The 25,196-nt window shown below is 39.6% G+C and overlaps 1 protein-coding gene across 2 annotated transcripts in view; it reads right to left on the bottom strand.

The window, feature by feature from the left end:
* Positions 1–25,196, bottom strand: part of suco (SUN domain containing ossification factor) — a 39,533-nt gene that overhangs the window by 3,140 nt on the left and 11,197 nt on the right. Inside the window, exons 2-23 of one of the 2 annotated variants that reach the window (XM_088004856.1) lie at positions 22,608–22,722; positions 19,902–19,997; positions 19,323–19,660; positions 18,601–18,741; positions 18,090–18,288; positions 16,478–16,589; positions 15,319–15,446; positions 15,081–15,148; positions 14,892–14,999; positions 13,565–13,670; positions 12,351–12,371; positions 12,028–12,083; positions 10,640–10,731; positions 10,298–10,363; positions 9,215–9,298; positions 6,529–6,613; positions 4,402–5,766; positions 4,197–4,284; positions 3,996–4,100; positions 3,094–3,248; positions 2,750–2,841; positions 1,140–1,195 (exon numbers count right to left, since the gene is read on the bottom strand). In XM_088004856.1, coding sequence (XP_087860982.1) covers positions 1,140–1,195; positions 2,750–2,841; positions 3,094–3,248; positions 3,996–4,100; positions 4,197–4,284; positions 4,402–5,766; positions 6,529–6,613; positions 9,215–9,298; positions 10,298–10,363; positions 10,640–10,731; positions 12,028–12,083; positions 12,351–12,371; positions 13,565–13,670; positions 14,892–14,999; positions 15,081–15,148; positions 15,319–15,446; positions 16,478–16,589; positions 18,090–18,288; positions 18,601–18,741; positions 19,323–19,660; positions 19,902–19,997; positions 22,608–22,722 — 3,676 coding nt within the window. The remainder of the gene's footprint in view (positions 1–1,139; positions 1,196–2,749; positions 2,842–3,093; positions 3,249–3,995; positions 4,101–4,196; positions 4,285–4,401; positions 5,767–6,528; positions 6,614–9,214; positions 9,299–10,297; positions 10,364–10,639; positions 10,732–12,027; positions 12,084–12,350; positions 12,372–13,564; positions 13,671–14,891; positions 15,000–15,080; positions 15,149–15,318; positions 15,447–16,477; positions 16,590–18,089; positions 18,289–18,600; positions 18,742–19,322; positions 19,661–19,901; positions 19,998–22,607; positions 22,723–25,196) is intronic. The other variant, XM_088004857.1, reaches the window with a different exon arrangement.

A 25,196-nucleotide genomic window follows, 5' to 3' on the forward strand; every position in this document is an offset into this window, starting at 1 on the left:
CTTATAGCTACTGAAAATCAACATCCAACTTTTGGAGGATTATGAAACAAAGCCTGATCAACATTTTGGGGGAGATTCACAAGGTGGGGACTGCAGCTGGAGTCTTCAGTAGCCACCAGAGACACAGACTATCACATTCCTTCTGTTGAGTCACTCCTGAACCAGTCGATAACCAATGTCCCAGAGACTGGAAGGACAGAAAGTTTTTTGAGGTTCAGAGTGAAGTTTCCACAGTCAGTAATGGTTTGCCATGTCATCTGTGTTTTCTCAAAGTAGACAAGTATCAGGAGATTTTAAGAGTACATCATGTTTCCCTCTGTTGACAAATTTTATGGAGACTCTGATTCCATTTTCCAGCAAGACTTCATAGCCGTCCACACAGCCAAAAGAAACTATATCTGGTCTGTCGATCATGGTATCAATGTGCTAGACTGACTAGCACACTGCCCCGACCTGAACCCAACAAAGAATCTATGGAGCATTGTTAAGAAAACGATGATTACTCACACCAGAGCCAACCATGCGGATGAGCTAAAGGCTCATCAAGCAACACGCTGCTTGTTTGACCCAATGAACTTGGTCAATGAAGCAATGAGCAGAAACAAAAGCTTGAAATATGTCACTCTGTATATTATAGATCTATACAATATGGATCTCACTTTCAGAACTGAATTACTGAAACACAGTAATACTTCGATATTGCTCTAAATTACTGAGATGCACCTGTAATAATAATAATAATACATGACCACATTAAAGTTTTTAGAGCTAGATACTGATGGCACACAAACTGGTCAGAGCATGAGGGGAACGTTTATTAGGGAATAAAGGGAGAATGTGATCTAGAAAGAGGTAATGTTAATAAAAAATGCTTGTGTTGTACTGTTGAATCTCTGCCTCCAGAAATGTGTGAGATGATTAAGATGTGAAGTGGCAATAACCATGTCAGTACAGGAGGAGGCGTTTATGGACTGAAACTCATCACCGTATCCCTCAACTTGGCAACTCCAGGGACATTAGAGATCTGACCAGGAAGTGATTCCCTGCTTTACGCAACACACCCACTGTACACACCGACTGACACTAGAGAACACACAGCACTTATGTAAGGCGGCCGTCACGGCCGGCAGACACTGTACCTTTTTCTCTGGAGAAAACCTTAGAGGTTCTACAATGAACAAGTCATCTGGACCTACTGGGGAGGGGAGAGAGGGGCCAGGTTAATGATGGAATGGCAAACAGGAATACATACATGTAACAAGCATGAAATGACCTTGCAAGTAGTTTTTACTTGTAACAAAAAGGTGGAAAAAAAAAATCTACTACTACCTTCTGATTATAGATTACAGATGTGAGAAAGCAGCAAGAAAAACTAAAAACTAATAATTAGTAAAACAAATATATATTCTAACATCAAACTAACATCGTAGGAAATACAGATTCTGCTGGTTCAGTAGGCGTCACTACTTGCAAACAACTAGCATGAGCCAGAGAAGCATTGTGCTCTATTATTACACTCCCGAAGCCTGCATGTGGACACTAGCTGGCAACGACAGCTGCACCGCCTCAAGGGCGAGAGGCTCTCACACACGCACACACAGCCGAACAGCAATGGCCAGTAGGGGGCGGTGTACGGCGCCTTGTAAAGCTATTCATAACCACCGACATTATCCACATTCTGCTTTGACGTCTTAGAACAGACTTAAATGTGTTTTATTGGGAAGTTTATGCACAGAGCAGCAAAAAGCAGTGCATCGATGTGAAGTGGAAGGAAAACGATGCGCTGTTCTCCAAGAGTTTTAAAACAATCTGCAAAGTGTGGCATGCATTTATATATAAATTTTTGCCTATTTTTCTCAAAATGAATGGAGCTCGTTCTGATTAGATGGACTGCATCTGTCAACAATTTCGCAAGTATTTTCCAGAGACATGGAAAATACAAATACAAAGTACATTCATGAAGTCATGAATGTACTTTGACTAGACTCTCCTAATACAGAAATTGAAGCTTTGGCTGTAAGGTTTGGGTCTTTGTCCTGCTAGGTGAACCTCAAACAAACAAGGCCTCAGGGTTTTTTTTTTTTTCTTTTTTTTTGCAACATCTGAAATTTATTTATTTATTCAAAATTTAGTTTAACCCTCAATTTTTCAATCAACTGACCTGGTTTTCCTATCACTGCTCAGTCGGTGGAAACGTTCTGACTCACACTGAACTTTCCCTGTACTCCAAAAAGTGCAATTTTGTCATCCAACCAAAGCATCTTCCTCTCCATGTACGCTACAAGTTACACAGGCAGCACAGATAATACGACTTTTTATTACGTCACTCCATCCTGTAGGTTTATCGCACAAAATCAAAATCTAATCAGCAATGCCGTTTGTGGTTGTAATGTGAAAATCTTCAAAAGAGGAATGAACATTTTTGCAAGGCGCTGCAGGTTAAATCTTTCAATCTGCAGCTGTGTGTTGCCTCTTGGCTCTGGCTGGCATGAGCAAACGGCGAAAGGTTTTCCAAGTGAGCGATGGAGAAAATGAACAGAGTTTTTGGAAATGCCTGGATGCTGCAGTGCAGTGTTTAAAAGCAGCTGGCCTGAAATAGCCGTGACAAGTCTTTGCAATGCGGTGACTGTGGTGTCAAGTATAATCGCTGCTTAGGTTTCAGTGACAGACTAAAAGAGCAACAGTGGATGGACTTAAAAAAAAAGGTAAGTTGAAGGAGTGACGTGTCGAGAGTGGCGAGGGATCTCACCTTCCGTTGACGAAAGCTGAAACGACTTGGAGCGGACGAGCGGGGAGGCGACCCTTCGTCTTAGGCTCATGTCGTCGTAAGAAGAGAAACATCTGATGAGGGAAAACACAAATGACGTTAATAACGGGTTATTAACCTCGCCGTCAAGCTCACTTCAGTAGGTAGGACAGGACTTGATGGTATTTAACAAAGAAGTCCAACATGTTCCAGGAATCCCATAAAGATGTTGCCCAACTACATCTCTGACAGGAGTTGAGTAATTGGAGGAGCTTCAAGTGGGACACATGCAGAGACAAAGTGTTACATTCACTGGAAGAGTGCCAGACAAAGAGGGCGAGGCAAACCTCTTGGGGCTGGGGTAGTGGTTGCTCTTGGGAAGGGGGGTGAAGTTGGCTTTAGGCTTGGGGGACAAACTGCGGCAGCACTGCAGACAAAGCAGGACGCCCAGCAACAGGCAGAGAACCAGAGAGAGCACCAGGTAGCTCTGACGGTCAGAAACCTGTAGAGGAAATGATCGGTCAGAAAAATAAATAGATTAGATTAAAGTGATCAAAACACACAAAGAATTACGTGTGGACTGTGAGGACTGCACAAACTTTTGATTTAAGCAACATGGGGAATTTTCTGGGAGTGGTGTACAAATTTAATAGAAATTCCTTTCTGGGAGATACCAGTTGCCTAACGATTAGCTGCTCTCAATTCATTTCACATGCAGCCATTTTTCATGCATTTAATCCACGTGGGCGCCGTGTGGAGACGAACAACTTATTGTCCAGTTGAAATCTGGACAACAAGTCAATAGATGGGACAATAAATCTCACTCTACAATTGAATGTAAACTTGCAGTAAAGCCAAGAAACAATTAATTATCTTTTTTTTTTTTAAATGTCAACCTGAGATGAGCAGAAAAGTATAACAATAAGTCTCAAGGGCTTTCAGCTGACAGCATTTCTCACTATTAATTTTCCTCCAAACCATCCTTCACCTTTATCGTAAGGTGGAGGATGGTTTAAAGGTGCACGAACCCTTTTGAGGCAGCAACAAAATTGCCCCACAACAGTCAGGATGCCCATGCTAGCAGTTTAGCTTTCCCTTTGCTCACATGTAACTTTTTGCAGAAGTACAACTTTGTATTTGTGCTTATTTGGTTGTTCTTTCAGTACATGGAGTGTGTCAATTTGAGCTTCTTTTTTCTTTTTTAAATGCGTGCATGAAGCTGGTGTGTCAACAATAGTGTGTTTGCTACCTCTCGTTGCAGCTGGCTCACTGTAGCTGTAAGATTGAGCATCAGCTTGGTAACGTCCTCCAACTGGCTCTGCAAAAGCTGGATGGAATCCGTCTGCTTCTGGTCCTGTATTCGTTTACAGAACAGAACAAAAAGCGTGGTTCAGTTGTAAAGTAATGCTAACGGGTCAAGTTGTTTAACGGTATTTGGGTTTTGCTCGACCTGCTCCTGAGCAATGCGGGAGGTGTTCTGTAGCTTTATGATGGTCTTGTTAAAGGCTTTTTGCATCTCCTCCATCTGTTTACGGTACCTGGAGGAGGAGGAAAAACAAATAGCAATGTTTCGTACAGTTTTCTAAATGTAACAACTAAGCTAATACTGCAGGATTTTAACAGATATTAAATTAAGGATTCCTGAAGAGTTTTACCTCTGACTCAGCTCCTCCAGGTATCTGCTGGACAGACTCATGTTCATCTCCAGAGCTTTGATCCTGTTGTTCAGCCTCATGAACACGCTCTCCTTCTGACTGGAGCCGTGAACGGAGCCGCCTCCGTTCAGCAACATACCATTGCCGTTCAGCGTTCCCCCCGTGTAATCTCCTCCGTTCTGCAGCTCTGCGTAGAAATCAGTCGCCGTTCGCTGGACGTTAGTGTTTAACAGTTCCTCCTCCACAGAGTCCTCAGTCCGATGGGGCTCTCCCGTCTGGGAGAGATTGCTCCCCTGCTCTGCCTCGATTTGAGGAGCGTCTGTCCTCTGTTTTTGTCTGCTCCCACCGACGTCGGTAGCCGTCTTTACCGAGTCTGTGTGGCTGTCGGCTGCTGGGACGGCTGCTGGCAGCTCGGTAGGAGGGGGCAGAAGGTTCTCTGGTCTCGATGCGGTAGGAAGAGAAAGCACGGGCTGCTCTTTGACGGGAGTCACCAAGAAAACAGAAGAGGCCGTCTCAGGAGACGGAGCCTGTTGGGGAGGACTGACGGAAAGTGTTGATGCGGCGCTGATGGCCTGTTGCGTCTCTGGGACCGAGGCAGCTTGGAGGGGGGGAGTGGGGACGAGGTCCAGGGATTCGTCCTTTACAGGAGGCAACGGCTTCTCCTCGTGTGTGGGGGTGGGTCGCATTAAGGTGCTTTGAGGCGCTGATGAACTGTGGGGAGGAATGGTGGCGGTCCTGCTGGGCTCCAGTACCACATTGAGCTCTGGAGTGTAAATATCAGACGGTTGAACTCCAAGTTGTAAATCAGTCTGTACCTCAGCAGAGGGCTTCCCCTCGTTTACTTTATCCTGCGGCACCTCTGGGTCTGGAGCTTTCTCCGTCAAAGGGAGGAGGACTTCCTGGGTCGGCGACGGGACAGGGATGGGTGGGGGTGTGTGTGTCAGGACGGGGATGCTCTCATCAGTCTGAGTGTGAGTGTGAAGCTGCCGCCTCCTGAGGCTGCGCAGGCGCTCCTTTGCCAGCCTGGCAGAGCACCAGCGGTGAAGCAGCTCCGGCAGCGTGGCCATGCAGGACAAAGACAGGGAGGACAGGGACGAGAAAGGACAGTATGCCTGACTCTCCCACTGGTTCCTGTCAGCATCCCTCCTTCCTTTCTCCTCGCCCTTCTCCTCCTCTTCTTCCTCCACCTCCTCCTCCAGCAGCGTCACAGTAGACTGTTTTGGCTCTTCATCTTCGTCCTCCTCCACAAGTGTGACAATCTGTCTGTCTTCGCTGGATTCGGGTAATGAGGAGGAAGAACTAGAGTCACTGGAGGCATTGGAGCCCTCCTCCGATGCAGGTTGTTCAGACTTTTCAGGGTCCAGACTGAGGAAAAACACAAAAACAGGCATTCAGTGTATTTTACTGGCTTACACAGAGTCTTGCAAAAGTATTAACTTTTTAGATTTTATCAAGTTACAATTTTAAAGCTACCCCGATCCCACATTGACATCGGAAATCAAAATCGGATTTCCGATACTGGATTTAGAATATCCGATAGAAGTACCCTGTCCTAACATTTCTATCCAGCAGAGTTTGTAATCCCCATATAAACCCATTGGTTAATAATAAATGTGTCAATTGTTCTCGTGAATATTGTTGTTGACTATAGTTTTCTGAATAACATCACTTAGTCAAGCCTTTACTAACATTCAACACTACAAAATAAGTAATAAAAGTCTGTACATTTGGCACTGATATCACATCAGGTCAATATTCTCAAAGCCACGATATTGGCATCACATCTGAAGTGAAAAAAGTTTTAACAGGAGACCCCTATTTAAAACTTGGGGATATTTTATATAATTTTATATGAGGTCAACACAGAGTCAGCATAAAGAGAAACAGAAATGGATACAAGGCTTTCAAAATGTTTCACAATTAAGAAATGTGAAGTGAGGCGTCCGTTTGTCCTCAGCCTGCCTGACTCTTAAGTCAGATTGGATTAGGATGCCCTGTGATGCTAAATTTCTTCACGGTGTTAACTTTGATTAGGCCATTTTAATATGCACTGGATGTGTTAGGGTTGTCAGATTAAAGAATAGAGAATACAACTGCGCAAACGCTTAAATCTTTTGTTGATCTTACTCTGCGGAGTCGCGAGAGTCTTCAGGTGAGACAACTTTCCCGTCTGTGCTCGCCTTCTTTTCACTCCTCTCCTCTGTTGCATTGCCTGTGATTTTAACAAAAAGACATCAATACGCAAACTAATAACATGACATGTGCATCAGAGGAATCGGTGAGAGTGAAAAACATAATTCAGCAGTTGAATAATAGCCCGGCTTCCTGGAGATAGACGTAGAGTATGCCAGGAGCTCCTGTTCCTTGTAAAAGGAGAACCAGTTCAGGCCAGTTTGAACTGAGCTCTCCTGCAGCCTGCCTCCAACTTTGTGGGTGTAAATTAGAATCAGGCCCTTTAGCTGTGAGGGGCCCAGAGTAACACATATTCCTTTTAAAAGAAAGGCAAAGAGAAATCTGCTCCACATTTTCATATCAAATGGAAATGTGTTTTTTTGCCTCCCTCCCCCCCACTTGAACATGATCGTAATGGGGAAGAAAAAAAAAAAAGCTGAGTCATTCTCAGAAAACTCTCCGTGTGGTTAAACAGAGCTACTAGAGGTCTTGGCGTCAGCCCCCCAGCGGTTCCAGCATAGCTGAGGATTCTGCCAAGAAGCTGGAAACAGACGGCCAAAGTCCTGCTGAAAAGCTGCTGAAGACCTCCAGTCAGAGGCAGAGTAAACATCTGAGTCCTTCAGCACACACGCTGGCTTCACGTACACTCACACCAGGGGGGGGATAAAGTGACCCAGTTTTAAAAGGAGGTAATATAAACAATATGTGGAAAGACGGAGCAGCTAGTGGTTACAGAGAGTGGAGGAAAGGCAGGAAATGACACACACACACTCAAAAAAACAAGACAAGCAGAGTGAACAAAAAGAGGAACTGTGCCGTCTGTCTGATAGCTGAAGCATCTTTGAGGTTTGGCTGATTTCGCCACATTCAGCCTTGTGAAAAAAATTATCACGGCTTTATTAAATTTCATGTGCTGTTGTCCAACTTCATTTTTCTTTAAATCACTGGAAAAATATGATTACCTCCACTCTGACACCCACCGCCCCCCTGCTTTTACTAAGTTTTAAATCAGTAAAAATTTGTTTTTCAGCCGAGGAAAAGGATCTGGACTTTGACACGGTCCACGACAAATTTAACTCTCACACAGTGTCCTGTCGATTTACTGCTATGAGTGTCTGACATGTTGCAGGGTCCGGATTCGTCATAACTTTTTTTTCTCTTACAGATTGTTTCACATCACCTCTGTGATGTGAAGCTGCTACATCTTTCTGGACGCCTCCGGCAGCTTGTTTGATCTCATCATTGTGTTCACTCTTACCGTGTACAATTTTAAATGTACCGTTTATTATTTATTATAATTTTGTATTACTGGGATTTCTCTGTTTTAATATTGATGTAAAAAGTACCCATGTCTGAATTTGTTAGAAAAAAAAACAAAACAAAAAACACACTTTCATAGGATGTCCTATTTGTTTCCACATTACTCACTTTTCTGAAACAAGAAATCAGACATCAAAAGCACAAATCTAAAGTTACTAAAAAGGTAGTAATGATGAGAGTCCACCCATATATAGCATCAACTTGTTTTCTCCTTCAGTTTCATCTGCAATTAATGTACTTCCATACAAAGAATGAACTAAAGATGTCAGTATGACGCACTTTAAACCAATGATGCAATCGATTCAGGGGAATCACTCAAATTGTCTCCCAGCTTTCCTCTGCAGAGGCATGCATGGACAGGCAGCAACTGAATAATTTGCTGCTCCAAAGAGCAAATAATTCATGGCAGTTAAATCTCTATGGAAGATTTTTCCTAAACGATGAGGTGCGACATCACCAACCTAGAAAGGACAGACCAACTCATATGGACAAACCTGTTTTACTTCATACTGGCTGCAGCGGAAGAGTGGCTGCTCAACAAAAAAGAAAAGAGGCTGACTCAGTACAGATGACAGCTTCAGCCAAAACTTAATCTTTTTATTGTATGGCAAGACGAAAGTAGGTGCTTGACGCTCACCAAAATGCTTCAACAAGTACATTTCATTTAGATGAAGCATTTCAGAGTGTATAAACAGAGATTACTGACAGGTGTGCATTTCCAGGTGTTGGCTCCATGTGGCTTTTTGTGTAAAGATTATGACACACTAACCCATTTATTGGAATAAAAGAAAGAAAAAAAATCATTAATTTAAGTCCAACAGGATGTCGAGGAGATAAAATGGCCCATTGATGTATTGAAACAAAAATCTAAAGTTTTTTTCATACTGGGAATCATACTGGTTTCCCAGTAATTCTATGGTTCCCAGAATTAAGGGCGGGACTCTACTTAAGTATTAACTGTTTTGTGTAACCTTACCTAGAACAAATATCCAATACTGATGACAGATTTTTATAATAGTTGCTTAAAAATGCTACCATTATTTATGACCAATAGTAGCACTAGTGTCTTTGTCTCAAGTCTATTTTGTTGGGTTTTTGTTATATTAAAAAAGTCTCAACATTAGTACTTCGGTGTGCAAACGAAAAAAGAAAAACATCGGATGTTTTAACGTCAGAAAATTTAAACGGCCTCAAGTGCAGTGAAGGCGAAATGTCTATTAGGTTACATGGATTGGGGTTGGCTTTCTGTTGAGGACTTTAACGTATAAAATGTGACGAAACCAGACGGATATCAATATTTCACAGCGTGAACAGCGAGTACCTCCTAATTCTGCTCCACCCTCCATGTCCGGCTTGCCACCAAGGACGTTAGCAGCAATGTTGTTCACCATGTTGAGGATCGCATCTGAAGAACAGAAACAGAAACACGCTTCACTTCATCTGTGAACGTGTGACACCTAACACTATAGCATCAACAACCGTTTTGTTTTCCATTTTCACACACAATCCAATCTGATGCTGAAAGTGTTTCCTGATTATTTCCGTTTTTCAGACTTCTCCACCACTTGTGTTCTTTGATGTTCCCTCCCCACATCCTTTCCAAAGCATTCCAACGAAGCAAGAGAACACAAAATGCCCTGCTGATGTGTTTACTGCTTTATGGTGTTTGGGAGGGATCCTCCAGTGCTACATTGGCTAATTCAGGATGCAGAAAAACAAAAGTCTATTTGTGGAGTGGCATGTTGTGTTTAAATGAAGAGCTAAAAAGCAAACAGCAAAGTTTTATGTATCCAAAGAAAGCCAGCATATGGATTTATGCTGGCTAAAATACTAATAAAACATTCAACTCTGCTAACAGAGCAATAAATTTATACCTGACTGAGCTCATAAAGTTAGGGCCGTTTGCCCACTTTATGAAACCACAGCTGCTCGTAAAAGTTGTAGCTTTTCATTTAGAGACAATAAAAAAATATCAAAAACAAATATTCACACAAAAAAGAGCAAAATAAGCAAAAAGTTAAGACTTCTGGAGTTTAAAGTGTTGAACCACTAATGAACTGCAACATTTATGATGAGGCCATATAAACATTACAATACAACTATATAAAGGAAAATATACAACCTTTTAAAAATCAATAATTTTACATATTTGGATGCAGCCCGGCTTTTGGATGTACTGAGTTTTTTCATTTTTTTTACTTTAGATATAAAAAGAAAAGTCATAATTATCTTAAAACATTGTGCAATAGTTTTTCCACAATGCTCTAACAACCTTATAGTGGGTGTCAGATATTTATTACACTTTTGGGATGCATCTATAGACATTTGGTCTTTAGACAGTAAAGTGACTTCATATGCAAATATGAGCATAAGGGTTTGTTTGTGTGTGTGTGTGTATACATACTGGTTGCTGATCCAAGCAGGTTTTTAGAAACCTTTTCTTCTGACGGTTGATAACCAGGAGGATAGTCTGTACACAATTGCAAGACAAGTCAATAAAGTTGGCAAAAACATTTCACATCAAGGCTGAATAACAGGATCTGAAAATGAAAGGAACAAACAGATGTAGAGAACATGTGATCAAAATGTGATGTGGTTCTATAAGCAGCAGGTACTGGACAGCTAAATTAAAAAGTAAAGTAAAATCCTTTGGAGTTGAATTATTTAAAGCTTGCAGCTGCAAGCGATGGATAATCAGATCTGTCTAGCTGATTACATTTCCTTTGACTGCACTTCAGCATCTCACCGTAGTCTTCGTCCAGATACTCCAGTCTGTCTGAGGGATACTGGGAATCTGCTATTTCCTCGTACTCCTCCACCATGCTGGTGCCGAACACCCTACACAGCAAGAGTAACGCGTTAAAAAAACAAAAAACAGCCTACTTTCCTTCCAAACACATTCACAGTTGTCTTTTCATATCTATCAACATAACAAAATTCAATGAATTTTGCTCACATTTTATGTTTCAGATGATTAGAAATTTATTCATAATTGCAAAGTAGAAGAAACTTCAATTTTTTTTTTGCCAATAAAGAGTTAGATAAGTTTACCAGCTTTAAACATCTGGAGCCAAAGATTATTACTCATTTTCCTCTGTTAAACAGCTCAAGCTCAGTCAAATCAGGGTCTGTGAGTCATTTCAAATTAAAAAGTCACAACCTTAAGCGTCACAACCAGATTTTCTCCTAATCCTGAGGCCTTCATGAACACCTGGATTTATAACCCAGATTATATTGCACCCTGCAGTGTTTGGTGACCAACTGAAAGTACTGCTGCCACTGGGTTTTATTTAGGGTTATCAGTAAAAAGAGCTGAAAGAGCTTCGTGCATGGCACACCTTTCAGATTTCAATTTAAACACAATAAATTTTGTGACTGTGACATGTACGCTTTGTTCATTAAGAAGGTTAATGTTCAAGTTCATTGTGGAGGGTAAAAGCAAATGCAGAAACTCACTTCTGAGATCGGGATTTAACAACATGGCATAAAAATTACTTTCCCTACTAAACACTGCATGCTTACATAAATAAAAGATGTGGGTTTTATGGCCATTTTAACCCGTAATGTGTAAAAAATGCCTTAGAGGGACCAAAATGCGATTCTGAAAAACTAAAGCCATTATTCTCAATGTAAAACGAGCTTAACTGCCCTGTGCAACACAAATACAGGAAGTGAATTACACAAGATTGCTATACTTTGCAATCTGTTTGAACTATTGTTCAAGTGAAAGATGTAAAAAGAAAACCTCTTAAAACTACAATGAGACAGTATGGAAGAACTGACAAGCACAGAGACGGATTTAGGTCGTTAAACTGGTTCCTAAACATCTTCCCCACCCATGAATTACAGGAAACATTTTTTTAATACGGCAAATATTGCCATTTGAAGAGCTGCAGTTTGAAGTTTGAAGTACGACAGCCTGAGGGATAAACACAGCAGTGAACTTAAAATGTCTCTGAGTAACCTGCTGTAAAGCTGTAAAAAGCCACATCTTAAACACCTTAGAAGAAAAACAAAAGTGAAAACAAATGTTCTGTCAGGGAAATGTGAATCCTTGTTCAAATATGATTCGGGAATAAAAAAAAACAATGTTTAGGATGGTTTAATCTTAAATTCAGCAATTTAAGATTGTACCTGATGAGACTGAGGGGACAGAAGTGTTCGGCTCCAAAGTGAGAGAGGAGCTCAACCTGCAGGGAAAACAAGCAAATTCTTAAACTAAAATAACATTTAAATAAAAAAAGACATTAAAAAAGCCTTTATATGCCCACTTCATACACCAATATCCACCATTTGAGAAGCATAAGGTTGTGATAATACAAACTGTGTAGATGTTTTAACCCTTCAACATATTCCACATGCATAAAAGGAAGAAGTCTAGTTAAAGGCCATCCATTAAGTCACCCTTTATGTTTTTAGCACATGTGAGGCTCTGACAGCAGGAGAAGAGTGCTAACCTTTATGTATTTGATGAACATCTGATGTGAGCGGAAGAGCAGGAGAGGGACAGAGTAAGAGAAATAAAACAAGAAAAAGCAATCAGTGAAGATCGTATCGAGCTACAAGCAAGTCAAGAATCTGCAAACATTTCAGCTTTCAGATAAAACGAATATACGACTGATATGTACAGATCCGCTTCACAGGCAAGGCACGGCAGAGAGATACTTCAGGGGAAGTCAGAAATTATGAACAAACGATGGAAAAGATGCACAGACAAGCTCTACATACAAAAAAAATGTTTGTGTAATAAAAGCAACTATTAAGCTACACAAAAAGAGAAATGAAGACTCACACACAGAGAACATCTACTCATTACATTAAAAAATAGTAGTCAAAGGAATAAACTAACATGCCAGAACTGCAAATACTGAGCAGTGAGATAAACGCATTCAGTACATCCACACACATTCAGATGAACAGAGATGTTGAATGGTTGCATTTCAACATTCATGATTAGTCCAAACATTATAAAGTCAAGCTAAAAGCAAATATTAAATATCCAAAGGACTGATTACATAATCAATAAAAAAGTGAAAATGTGTTAAAACTATTATTGTCATGTGACCATTTAATTAAACACACAAAAACAAATCACAGCTCATTTGACAAAAAACTGTGATGACTTCATGATGTTATAAAAGATTTTAAAAACAAACAACTGTATTGTTAGTGTCACTAACATTATTAGTATTTTAAAAGTAACATGTTCCATGTGGTAAACAATAACTATGATGATGACTAGTTTAAGAGCGTTTAACCTTAAAGTTACTGAAGTTTCTATAAATCACCTTTTAAAGTGACTGGATCAATTTGTGAGAATGTTTTTCCAGCTGCTCTACCCGTCTAGCCACAAAACCCTCTCAGTTCTTGTTATAAACACATAAAATCCCATCTTTATAAGTTTTAAACTTAACCAGATCTTGGAAATCAAAAATATAGAAGAAAGAAAAATGACTGAAGTTCTCTAAATTTGCACACTGCTTGGTTTGATCTCTTGGTTATAACATCTGTAAGATTGTAAGAACTCAGGTTCTTGCAGGAGAAACACGTCACTCTTCTTTATTTGGCTGTTGATTTTACACTGACGAAATGGCTACAGGACAAATCCAGTGTTCATTCAACACTCCAAAGTGCTTTACTACAAAAAAAAAAAAAAAAAAAAGCTGAGTACCTTCACATATTTAGCATAAAGCTGTTCATCCAGTGGGAAACTCTGGACTATCCGCTCATCACGTGCGTGGAAAGTACCCAGCTTCACCCACTTGTTGGTGGGATATCTGCAAAAAGAGCAAGAAATGAGAAATCAACCAGCGTGTTGTCACAGGGTCGATGTGAATGACAATGCATTTATCATGTCTGAGGGTTTGCTGACATTTAGCTGGAGATCAATCCTGAGGGATAATGTTTTGGACAAACACAACAGCATCTCTAACATCACCAGACATGGAGGTAAGGCTGCAGAGATGATGACGTACTTGTGCTTTGTGAATACTCAAACAATCTCATTAAATTTAAGTGGCCTAACAGCATTTATAGCTGAACAAAAGTGTAAAAGTAAATTGTATTTTAAATACTTTTTTTTTATAACTTGAAATGTTTCATGTCTTAAACATTTTTAGAAATTAAAATCTAAAAAGTGTGGCATGGTGTGTATTTTAATCTCAGGATAAATACAGCTGCTCTGTGAAGAATGGCAGGAAGAAACTAATGACAGAAAGACAGGAAGTCTCATCAGCAGGCTGTCAAGTCACTTGGAGGACACAGTGGACATGCAAAAGACTGTGCTGTTGTCAGGTGAGAAGAAAACTGAGCTTTGAGTGGCAGAAAGTTAACACTGCACATCATCTCTAAATGAAAACGTGGTAGTGGCAGCATCATGCTGCAAATATGAGTTTCTTCAGCAGGAATTAGGCAAGCTCTTCAGAGTTGACGGTAGGCTGCTTATAGTGGACTACTGTGGGGCAAAATTGCTGAAGGCTGCAAAGGATTCATCAAAGATCCAATCCAATAAAAACTAATGCTCCCTGTTCGATCTTACTCAGCTCAAGTTATTTTACAGAAGCAGGAAGGGCAAAAACTTGTCTCTAAATGTACAAAGCTAGTAGCAACAACCCAAAACATATCTGTAACTGAAAACAAAAGTTGTCCTACAACCCATTAAATCAGACTGGAAAATAAAAATGCATGACGCACTGCTTGATAATTGGTTATAAAAAAAAAAAGATCAAAACCTCGTGCCACCTGTCTTTTACTTCAGATATGCATTGCTGAGTGTTTGTTCATCACATAAAATTCCAATAAAAGGATTGGAGGCATTTGAATATTTTTGCTGCATGAGGTAAGGTTTAGTCGAAATGACAGCTCTGCGGCTATAACTCACACTCAGAAACGGAGGAATTGACAGCTGCCTAACATTACACAGCTGGGTGAAATTAAGCACCTGATTTATGAGCTTACATGACACTGTGCTGACATGATTGAAAACAACGAGAGCTTACCTGTCACTGATGGAAACTAGAAAGTCTTTAGGTGTTGAAGAGAAAAGCTCAAAGTTGGCTATATCCAGCTGTTTGACTTGTATCGGCTCACAGAGCTCGATTACGAACCTACAGAGGGGGAAACGCTTGTGAAGAGGAAGCTTTGTGAAAGCAGTAAAGTCAGTGAACAGTGTGAAACAGAGGCCCTACCAGATTTTGGTGCTGCATGGATTTAGCATGTAAAGGTCCATATTTTCCATAAGGATAGCTGACATACTCTAAAAGATTGCAAATGACATAATTAAGCATTCCCTGCCAGTAACAGGAATACATTCATACATCAAATGCACAGTCACAACATCTGAAATCAAGTTAATTTCTCTGCTTATACAGCATGACATGTCAGAGCACATGTGTTTGTTGGTAGCATAGGAGAAACGTGTCTCACCTTGGCCTCGTTGTTGGCAGAGAGGATCTTGGCACCACACTCTACAGAGGCGTAGTTATTCTTAAAGTTTTTCTGGACCTTTTTCGCTGAATGTAGGCTGCCACCGGCTGAAGTATGGAGAGTCTGACCTGGAAAGGAGGAGGATTAAGATCAAGCTGATTATAGGGCAAGCTGGAAAAAGAAATTCTGGAAAAGAGAAAAGTGAATGCAGCACTGAAGCTCACGGAAAAGAGAGAGGCAAAAGGTATGCAGTAGTAAACTGCACCAAAGGGCTCATGATCTTTATTCTATCAATTTAGTCCTTATGTAATGATAATAATAATAATAACATTTTCACCAACATATTCAGAACTGAAATGAACGACAATATTGCTGGAGTTTAATAATCTGCAACTCAAAATCCAAAATGTGAGTCATGTAAGCTTAGATATGAAAAGTTTCAGATGTGCAGATAAGATGATATCAATCAGTACAAAACTGTGCATAAAAATAGTCAAACATTTCCTGAATAATGTTTCGCAGCAACTTTGGAATACAAACATTCGTGCAGCTAAAAGTGGTAAAAATCTTTTCTGACCAAGCTTTACTTATTTCAGCATTTCTGACTGGATGGATTCATAATCTAAAACTCAGATGAAACCTCTCAGACTCTGAGTCCTCGACAGAAAATGTTTTAACCAATTTGAATAAAATGAACTTGACTGCATGTTTTCATAAGTAGGAACACGTGTAACTGACTTGGAAATAATCTGAAGGATTGGATTTTTTTTTTTTTAAATCACCTGAACTGAACCAACTGAAAACATTTGGCTCATCAGGAACCAGAAATCAGAAAAACCCAGAACTGAAGAACAGCTAGAATCCCACATCTTACAAGAATCAGATATTCTCCTCCACATCCTTCAGTCTCTCGTCTCCTTGGTTCCAACATTTTATTTATTTGAGTATTGGAAAGTGGCACACACAACTTTGTCCCAACATTTTTATTCACTTGTGCAGCTTCCAGCAAATTCAAAATTATTTCTCTTTCTACCTGGTTTACACATTTGGGGTCTTTTATCTTTGTTTTCTGTGAAGAAATTTAAGTCTATGTGATCATGTTAACCTGCATTTCACAGAAGCTCCAAACTTTGCTGGCATCAGGTTTGTATGCACTTACTTTTTTCCTTTTCCACCTCCATAACTTGTTTCTTCCACTCATCAAAGGTAGGGATGTCATCTTTACTGGGTACAGAGGGATCAGCTTCTCTGGCAGCGTTAGCATCTCCCATCTGAAACAGAAACATGCCAACCATGCAGAGATCCATTGTAGCTCAGTGAATATGAATAATAAAGTTATTTAAGATCAGTTACATGGGATAAGAGTTATGGGTCATATCTGATAATATTCAATTTCAGTAAAAACTGAAAGACCTCCATTTTCAGCTAATGGTATTCAGCTAGCCTCAGGCCGCAGAGATGCACTGAGATGGGAATAATATTTTTGGTGTATTATATAAGTGACCTTCTATATCTCGCAATTGCATCTGATCTTGGAAATCCACTAGTTATGTAAACACCCAGACAAGACTCTTTGCCAGGAACAGAGAGATTAGCCATTAGCTCTTTGCTCCAAATCAGCAAAACAATGTTGACATACCTGATTAGCTCAATCCCATTTAATGCAAATCATTTGTTTGAAATAAACATGTCCTAGTTTGTTTTTTTTTAATGAGCAAAACATTTCAAAGCAGGCTAAAAGAGCACTAAAACACACTGCTGTTTGTTGATTTATAGTATCAGATGTGCAGTTTTGATCTGTTAGCCACTGATCATATTGGTAAGATGCTGCAGTAATCAGGATCTTTCTGCTTAGAGTCTCTTATTTATTTATGAGTTGATTCATTTGTTAGTTGATGTTCACATTTCTTCTTAAAGTTGACCAAGAGATTGATCCAAAATTAGTTAAGTAAATTAGTGAGTGTAAGCATGAGTGGCTGTTGTTCCTTATTTTTTGCCTCTTCCCTGTTTGCAGCTGGAACAGGGATTTGGCAATGGGCAATATTGCCAATGAAGTAGTAATTTAGAGAATAAAACAGCTGATAATGCACATGAATAGCGTCTAACCATCATTCTGTCCATATCTGGCAGCTCATGTCTTCCAAATATGACTTCCTTATTCTGTGTTTATCTTAATTCCTTGCGAGTTCAAATGATAAAAGCTTTTTGATACTGATTATGATACAGTTAAGAGAAGCCCTAATGTAAAGTAGGTTCTACCATTTTAAAATAAAGATAATATGATTGAAGAGTTGACATTGTTGATAGACTTTAGCATCTTAAATTAGAGATTATCTCTCCTACGGTAACTAACGCAGCGCTTTGAAAAGATACATTGTTACCGTGACGCTGAACTTTAGAAAACTTTGTCAACATTTCCAAATTGAGTATGTCCAAAAATAGTCTGAGGTTGAATACTGAAAAAAATACTGATAAAACATTACAACTTTGCTGCACTCTGCTCAAGCTTCCAGTTAACCGTTTCAATGGCGTCTCTCGTACCAACTTCATTTTTAAACATCTTACTGATAAAAAAAAAAAAAAAGTAGCAAACTTTGAGTCTCCTTTGAGTCTCGGTTGCAACTTTCAGAACAAAGACTGCTCAGGTATGATACATTCTCTTACTGGGGAAAACAGATTTTTGAATTTCCATTGGTCCAGCCATGGTTCCAATCCAATTAAACTTCTTTTAAAACCCCTTTTGATGGTTAAGAAACTATAAAGCTGCTGACCTGCTGCTTATGGTGGAGGTGGGAAGTGTTGCCCTCCTGCTCCAAACTGGATAGCACATCGTCCAGCTGCTCTTCCTCTGTCCGGCTTCCAGGTTCTGATTCTTCTGGCTCTGCTAAATGTGGACTGGACTGACTGGACTCCGTTTCGAGATCAGCGCTCTGGTTCGACATCTGGTCATCTGTGCCATCTTCTTCCACACTGCATCACAGACATGGGCCCAATGGATGGCAAAAAACAGACAAGGGAGGAATACAGACAAACAAATTAGTCCTCAGAAATGCTGGAAATATTGAGTTAAATGTGATCGATAATTGTTTTATTAACAGTCCTGGGTTGGAGCAGGCAATAACAGGAAATTAAACTTAAAAAAAAAAATAAAATAAATAAAAAAAAAAGCATAAATTGGGTATAAAGCCAGCGATTGATGGTTACGCACAGCAGAGAGGCGTAGCTTCTAGCTTGATTACCTGTCTCTTTGCTTTGATTGGCTGGCGGTGGATAGAAACTCACCTGAAGAGAGGGCGGCCAAAAGGGGAGTTTTCACAGGTTGCCAGTTCGGGGGGAATGACCCTGCACTGTGAATCAGAGTGCTCAGCAAAGACAAAGCTGTCTACTGGCAGTTCATCGCCTGCACTGGCAACCCGCACTGCACTGAGGGAAAGAAAGGACATGGCTTTTACCACACCTCCTAGCACTGGGAAGGGCAGAGAGCGGAGACAGAGGGACAGGGTCTGGAGAGGGAAATGGGGGGCAAAGGGGCAGGAAGCAAGAAGGAGAGAAAGCAGATGGACTGACAGTAGGGATGGAGGTCAGTTGTTGGTTGTGGGCCGTTGAAGCGCTTGGTACAAAGATCTGAAATGTCCTGACAGAAACATTGCTACGGAAGGAGCAGGCTCTTCTTTTAAAGTTCAGCTTTCATGTCCAGAGTGTTGAGTCTCCAAAATGCTTTTGAATTTCCACAAACGTCCTTTCAGCGTTTAAAAACAAAGAGAAAGTGCCAACAGTCTCATGTCTCTCAAAGCAGGTCAGCAGTTCCTTAAAAGGTTTTGTCCAAGATGCAAGCACCTCTTTTTAAGACCAGCAGTTTTTTTTATTAAAATGAAAAAAATGAATAAAAAATAAAATAAAAAAAACTGAGGGGAAAACCAAAAAGTTAACCAACAAAAATTCCAAATGAAATGCATAACATCTGCTGTGACGTTTGGTTACCGGTAGAGAGGATCTGAACTTACCCTCCTGTGTCGGCGGGGCCAGCGCTCTCTGAGGTAGGTACGTTTTCAGCTTCATTTGAAGGTGTCGACGGGTCCGAGTCCAGGCGCGGCTGTGCGGTGTGATCATCACTAGAGGACTCAGCTTGGACTACAGCATCTGGTGACACATGGACCAGTTCTGGCAATGGTTCTGGAGTGGGGGGCTCTGGGCCTGCTTTCTCACTGTCGTGGTCCTGTGGGTCAGTCGGCAGGTCGGGGTGAGTCTCTGTGGGAAGTTCTGGCTCATCAAGGACAGGTACAGTATCCAACTCTTGGCTTTGTTTGGTCTCTTTTGCCTCGGCTTCTAAATGATTCACAGTCTGCAGAGAAAAAACAGAAAAATGTGTGACTAAAAACAAAATAAACTAAATTTCGAAAATAATTACACATTTTCTACTAAAAATATTACATGTCAAAAATGCTAGAGCTACTTTCACAAAAACAAAAATCATGTGGAAATAAAAAGATCACTTCATATCCAAGTCAGACAAAGGGGTTAATAATTTCGTGCTCTACTGTGTAATGCAGAAAACATTTACTGAGAGCCATGTTTCTTCTCACCTGTTCATGTTGTACGCTTGCTAGCTTCTCTAGTGCTGCCCTCTCCGTCTCTAATCCTATTTCGTATGAGGTGTGCGTCGACCGTTCTTCCACCACCTACAGCAAAACATCTGATTTATTAACAGAAGCAAAACCATAAAAGCGCATGGAAAAAAAAAGAAAGAATATTTTGCAAGATGCATATTTAAGAAGAAAGCATTTGCATTTCTGGATGTGAAAGGGCTTTTGTTGATGGACAAAGCCCATGCTCTGGGGCTGATGACAGACCGTCAGGCCTGCTGAACTGCCCCTGCAAGGCTGTTTGTGCCTGGATCTCACAATGACTCCCCTTCTTCAGTCCGCGCACCGAACACTCACTACAAATTATCCTTCATTTGATATGTGGCTGCAAATAAACACAATGCTGCTCTGTTAAAGACTCGAGGAAGAAGAACCAACAAGTTCAAAAATGTTTGATCTAGGCTGAGCTTTGAGCCAATTCAATCCATTACTCCAAAGGAAAAGGAATGAGCTTGACAACAACTACAGATTAATAATCAAAGGCCATAGAAAATGTCAAATCTTAAAAATAAAAGCTTAACACACGTCACAGTGACCTTTGAATTTCCAAGAAATTCAAAGGCATTATCTTGCATTTGACGCAAGATAATGCTGCAAAATGAAATAAAGTTATTTTCAGGTTAAGGACATTACTTAAGAAAATGTTGCTAACATCAATGAAACAAGAAGCATAGCTAAAGGTTACAAGATAATGAATGAAATAAGCTTAACAAAAAGGTAAATGATTTATTGGATATGTCCAAAAGAAATGATTTGTGACATGTCAATAAATTTTGCCATGCAGACACTTGAGTCATTTTCAAAATAATGTCCAGTATCAAACCAAAACCTAAAGAAAGTATGTTTAAAAAAAACAAAAAAAAAAAAAAACTTGACACCTCTTTATTTTTGCGATTTAATATGTGCTTTCAGTCTGCAATACATCGAACATGTTTATTCTGAAAAAAGGCTCAAATGAAGAGTGTCTGATATGCTGATACAATCTGAATCAAATATCCACCAGTGAAAATATAAATATATGGGTATTTAATTTCAGATTCGACAACATTTATAAATCCTAATTTAACTAAATAATTAAACTGAACAAATAATTTAATTTATTTCTGTAAAAAAAAATTTTTTCCTCTGGTGAACAAAATAAGACTCTGCCACATTTAGTACGATAAAAAGAGCTAAAACGATTACACATTTAAATATAGCATAAATATAAGGTAGGTAACTGTTGAAGTGAGAGTGAACCCAGCAGAAAAACACCAACAGATGATGAGTCTGGTAAGGCATTTTAAATAATGTAAATATTAGCAGCATGTTTTTGCGACTCTTGATATTAAGAGTCATAGAAGAAAGATTTCTTCAATTTCTTCTACATTAGTAGACTGCTGCTCATTTGGACACTGTACCAGCAGACATGTTTGGCGAAAACCATGAGGTGGAAGTGTTGTGTGTTGCAAAGGCAGCTCTGCATGGCTACAAAAAGCTTTCCACTGAAGTTATTGAAACCAAAGAGGGTAACATTTTTTATTCAGGGATGCGAAGTTCTTATTTGTGGAAATCACATTTTTGTTGACATGCGTACTGAATAAAACAAACTGGATCTCTTGATTTAGCATAAAACATATTTTTCAGAGATGAATAAAAACTGGGATTAAAACAATATGTGAACATTTATAAGCTGAAAATTAAAACTTTTTCAGATGACTGCAGATGTTCAAAAGAGTCATCACATTCAGAATACAAAGCACAAAACCAAATGTATGCAAATGGACAATACTGTAGTCTATCCTATGCAATGTATCAAGATCCAGCTAATCATTTAAAGGTTAACCATTGTCAAATCCTCAAAGTCCTGAAAGTTTTCATTCATAAAGCAGCTGACCTTTGGAAAGAATAATATTTTAAAATCCTGGAGAATTCCCCAAGGAAAAACTCAGATAAAAAAATAAATAAATAAAAAAAAATGGAGGATTACTGAACAAATCTGATTTAAATTCCTCTGAAACACTAGGAAGATACAGCACCAGGAGGACAAACCAGAGAAACTCTTGGGATTTATGCACTGAAGACTAGCAAAAAAACTCTAGAAAGCTAATTTTAGTAGCTGATAAACAGGAAACACAAATGAAGTCATTTTTCCAACAAAAGCAAGAGAGAGATCTGATGTAAACAGGATCTTGTCTTTTTCACACCAGATCACTGCATTTAAAAACATCATATTGTTGTTTCACCACAAATTATTAATATCTTGATATTCAGCAATATCGACCGTAGCTCATGGCCCCACAGTCTGCTCTCTAAGGTTAATAAACTCCATACTTGCACCTCATTCTTCAACCTACATTTTCTCCCTTCGTCCATTTATAGAGGTTTGTGGGTCATAAGAGACCAAACTTCGACCACTACTAACCTCTAAGATTTCAGCAAACTCATTCATTTCAGCACGACCATTAAAACTGCTCACCATCTAAGACCTGAACGAGCTGAGGTAAGTCCTCTAAATATCTCATCTATTTTTGTTGCCACTGACGGAGAAAGCCTTGACATTGGAAATTTACGTTGCTCAGAAATATGCAACTCATTAAAGAAGCAAAAATATGACATGTTAACTGTGCAATAAGTTTGAGAGAAGTAGGAGTGGTCAGGTTTCACCTTGTTTTGTGTGGAGTCCTGCTTCTGCTCGTGGATTTCAGGGTCTCCGTCCTCGGCAGAGGGACCTGAGCCAGACGAGCTCTGCTCTGAGCAATATACATCTTGACTGGGGTACCTGCAACAGAGTGACACTGATCAGCACTAAATGAACATCAGGAAAAAATAAATAAAGCAACTGCATCAGATGGAGAAACGGGACTAAATATGTTAAAGAAGAAAAACAAAGAATGCTTGTAATGCGCATACAATGCCTTTTTTTAGTGGAAGGAAAGATATGCAAGGCGTCTAAAATACAAGTTATAAAACCAGTAGATGACAGAAGCTAAAAAGAAAAAAAAGATGCCCAAGTGAGATTAGAAATCACATAATTAGCTGAGATAATGCATTTAAATAGAGGCATAGAGCCAGAAAAGGGTAAAGTAACAGAACTACTTGGGCACAAAGTTGAATTCTTCGTTTATGTTTTTAAAGTTATTCAATAAGAACTGCTTCATATAATTCAATCATTTCCACTTTCACTTCTGTTGACTCTCTTCCTGGTTGCACCTTTCTCGTAAAAAGGCTTGCCAAAACGTGGATCACTATTAATCCTACCAGCTTCCTTTTAAGTCAGAGAGTTTGATGCCAAAAAGGCCTAAAGCAGCCGAGATCCTGCTTACAGGAACCAGCATGATAAAACGGAGCTGAAGCCGTTTGGTTAATGCTGTAAGTAGAGTGGACTGCTTTTAAAAGCAATTGTTCATAATTCAGCTTAATAAAACAGAGGAGCACAATCAGGCGCAGAAAGGTCAATAAGTTAAAAAACAAAAGTGAGAACTTATAAAAGCAACTGAAACAAAGTTAAGAAAACACAAACAGATGAAAACTAAGCAAGAGGTCATCCTGTAATCAATGACCTCATGAATGATAAGCTACATCTGTAAACGTGGCAAAAAGAAAGTGCAGTAGCAGTCAAACGTAAATGCATCACTGGAGAACGGCTCACATGGACACTTTTGTTAGCACCTCATCAGCCAGCTTGTCAAGAGGGAGAGAAGTCCTGAACATGCATACCCACAAGCAATAAGATCCAGCCATCTGTGCAAACCTGTTTTCCAGCCATCAAGAGAGGCTTTGCCACCCTTTCATTAACATGAAAGGGTGATCAAGTGCTGACAGATAACGGACAACAACAACATGCGGCTACTTTAAGAGTTTCCATGTGCTATTCTGCTTAAGTTCACAAACAAATAAAACCTGAAGTTGTTAAAGATGTATCTAAAGATGCGCTCCACTTGTTTGCCAATTTACCAACTTGATCATGTTGCTTTCAGTGAGACTTTTGAGCTTTTCCCCCCGCCAACTCAAGCTGAACTGCAGTAAGTGTTACCTGAAATCCTGTCAATGGCTCATTACCAGGCCACTAGAGAACACGATGACAGGCTGAGAAAGTGAAAGTCATTCGATTCAGCTGGTTAGGAGCAGGGGACCTTTTCTTAATCGGGCTTAGGTTGGGAAAGTTTTACTGACCAATCAAGCACGGTGATCAGTAAACCTGCTACAGGTGCCATTAGCAGTGTGGGCAGCTGCCAAGTCCTGCTGGAACATATCTCCATAAAGCTTGTGAGCAGAAGGAAGCAGGAAGTGCTGCATAGTTTCCTACAGCGGCACTGACTTTGCTCCGCAATAAAACACAGTGGACCAACACCAGCAGATGACGCAACTCTCCAAATCACAGACTGTGGAAACTTCACACTAAGCATAACTTTAATTCTGTGTCCTTCTGCTCTTCATCCTGACTCTGGTGCACCTTGTATGCTTTTCTTCTCAATTGTCTAGAGGTTGGGGTTATCCCTGTTTTTTTCTTCCACTCAATTTTCCATTTATTTGTTTGTAATAACTCACACAGCATTGGCAATATCAAGTCTGCAGTCTTGATATGTAGGTTGCAACCTACACAGTCATATGTGCAGGTTATAAGATAATTGTATTTTGGATTTTCATTAGCTGTAAGTCATAATTCACAAAAAGGAACAGCAATACATGTGAGAAATGTGCAAATATTCAATCAATATAAAATATGAGCATCACATTTTAATGCAAATTAATGAAATAAAACCACTTTTTGATTATATTTAGCTGTAAAGTGAATATTATACACAGCAACATAAAATCCCACAAACAAACAAAAAACTACAGGAAATTACAAACAATATTCAAGTCAACATTTAGACAAGTGTCTATCATGCACATTAAATAATTGAAACCGCCTTAAACCCACCAGAAAATCACAAAAGGCAAGATGTAAAATGGCATCAACGATGCTAAATAATTATTTGCTTTTCAAATAAAAATGATAAAAAACAGGATACGTTTATAAAATGCTTATGTACTGACAGATGGCAATCGTGTCAAGCAGCAACAAAATTCAGAAATGCAAAAAAACCTTCATGCAACAACTTGTTCAGACCAACAGGAGCAAAAGTGGTCACAACTTACAAGCCTTGCGCTCTAGGACCAAGCAGCTCATGCCTGCAATTTTAGCACAAGCGGCGAAAATGAAAACGATTAACTATGTGTGAATGTTGGAAAGTGACTGTTTAAAACCAC

The sequence above is a fragment of the Poecilia mexicana genome, unplaced genomic scaffold (genome assembly GCF_051168715.1).
Source record: "Poecilia mexicana isolate PSO_F unplaced genomic scaffold, ASM5116871v1 scaffold_4, whole genome shotgun sequence".
Taxonomy (NCBI): domain Eukaryota; kingdom Metazoa; phylum Chordata; class Actinopteri; order Cyprinodontiformes; family Poeciliidae; genus Poecilia; species Poecilia mexicana.